This window comes from Myotis davidii, unplaced genomic scaffold, assembly GCF_000327345.1.
Source record: "Myotis davidii unplaced genomic scaffold, ASM32734v1 scaffold428, whole genome shotgun sequence".
Lineage (NCBI taxonomy): Eukaryota > Metazoa > Chordata > Mammalia > Chiroptera > Vespertilionidae > Myotis > Myotis davidii.
This window is the reverse complement of record NW_006299834.1, coordinates 1509624-1511181: the sequence shown is the minus strand read 5'-3', so window position 1 is coordinate 1511181 and position 1558 is coordinate 1509624. Positions and strand designations below refer to the sequence as shown.

General features: G+C 43.3%; 1 protein-coding gene across 1 annotated transcript in view; it reads right to left on the bottom strand.

The window, feature by feature from the left end:
* RRP7A (ribosomal RNA processing 7 homolog A) overlaps positions 1-210 on the bottom strand; it is a 7652-nt gene extending 7442 nt beyond the window's left edge. The window contains exon 1 of the mRNA XM_006775998.2: positions 37-210. Coding sequence (XP_006776061.1) covers positions 37-109 — 73 coding nt within the window. The 5' untranslated portion in view covers positions 110-210. The remainder of the gene's footprint in view (positions 1-36) is intronic.
* Positions 211-1558: the final 1348 nt, after the last annotated feature.

Sequence of the window (1558 nt, the reverse complement as noted above, 5' to 3'; positions counted from 1 at the left end):
CCCCCGCGGCCCCGCACCTGTCCCGCGGCCCCTCACCTGAGTAGCCAGGGGGACTCGGAAACCCCTCTTCGGCGTCCCGCGCCGCACGCTTCCTCCTGCGCGCCACCATCTTGCCGGCCGGAAACCGCGCGGGCCGCTGGGAGTTGTAGTTGGGAGCTGGGAGCTACGTGTTTCCATGACAACGGCGCCGCGTGGGGTTCCCACCCTTTCTTGGGCCACTTCCTTCCTTGCACAGAATAAAGTCAGCACATAAATGTGGGAGTAAATGAGGGCGTGGACGGGTCGTTCAACCGGGGTGTGATCTCTCTCATCATTGTTTTTCTCTCTCCCTCTCCCTTCCTCTCTGAAATCAATAAAAAAATATTTTTTTAAAAGTACCGTTTTTAATTTTGATTTTTTTTGTGGATACCCAGTTGTCTTTGACATATTTTATTTTATTTTAAGGAATATGAACTTTTAAAAAAAATTTTAAAATTGATTTTGGAGAAGGGAGAGAAATATCAATATGAAAGAGAAACATCAATCTGTTGCCTTCCGCATGCGCCCCAACTCTATCCACCGAGCCAAACCGGTTTCGGCATCTATATATTTTTTTGAAATTTTAAAATTGACCTTTTAGAGGGAGAGAAACATTGATTTGTTGTTCCACCTATCCGTGCACTCATTGGCTGATTCCTGCATGTGCCCTGACCGGGATTAAACCCGAAACCTTGGCAGATCCGGATGACACTTGGACCAACTGAGTCACCTGGCCAGGGCTGATCTATATTTCTATCCTTACCCTAATACCACACTGTCTTGATTACTGCACCTTTGTGGTTAAGGTTTGAACTCAGAAGTGTGAGTCCAACTCTCTTCAAGACTGTTTTGGTTACTTGGTTTCTTTCAACAATGTCTTGCAGTTTTCAAAATATAAGTTTTGCATTTATTTTGCTAAAACCTTTCTAAAAATATTTTTTTATTGATTTCAGAGAGGAAGGGAGAGGGAGAGAGATAGAAACATCAATGATGAGAATCATGGATGGGTTGCCTCCGGCATGTCCCCTACTGGGGATCAAGCCCGCAACCCGAGACATGTGCCTTGAAGGGAATCGAACCTGGGACCTTTCAGTTTGTAGGTCGATGCTCTATCCACGGAGCCAAACCGGCTAGGGCTAATTTTAATTTCAGCTTCTTTGTACCCAGTTGTCTTTGACATATTTTATTTTATTTTAAGGAATATGATCTTTTAAAAAAAATTTTAAAATTGATTTTGGAGAAGGGAGAGAAATATCAATATGAAAGAGAAACATCAATCTGTTGCCTTCCGCATGCGCCCCAACCAGGGATTGAACCCATAACCTGGGTATGTGCCCTGACTGGGAATCAAACCAGCAACTTTTCAATGTGACATTCATCCAACTAAATCACACCAGCCAGGGCTGAACCATTTATTGAAAAGATGATTCTTTCCTGCACTGAATTGTCTTGGCACTCTTGTTAACAATTGAATGACCAGATAGATGAGGCATTATTTCTGGACTTTCCATTCTATCCCATTGATCTATTTATATATATA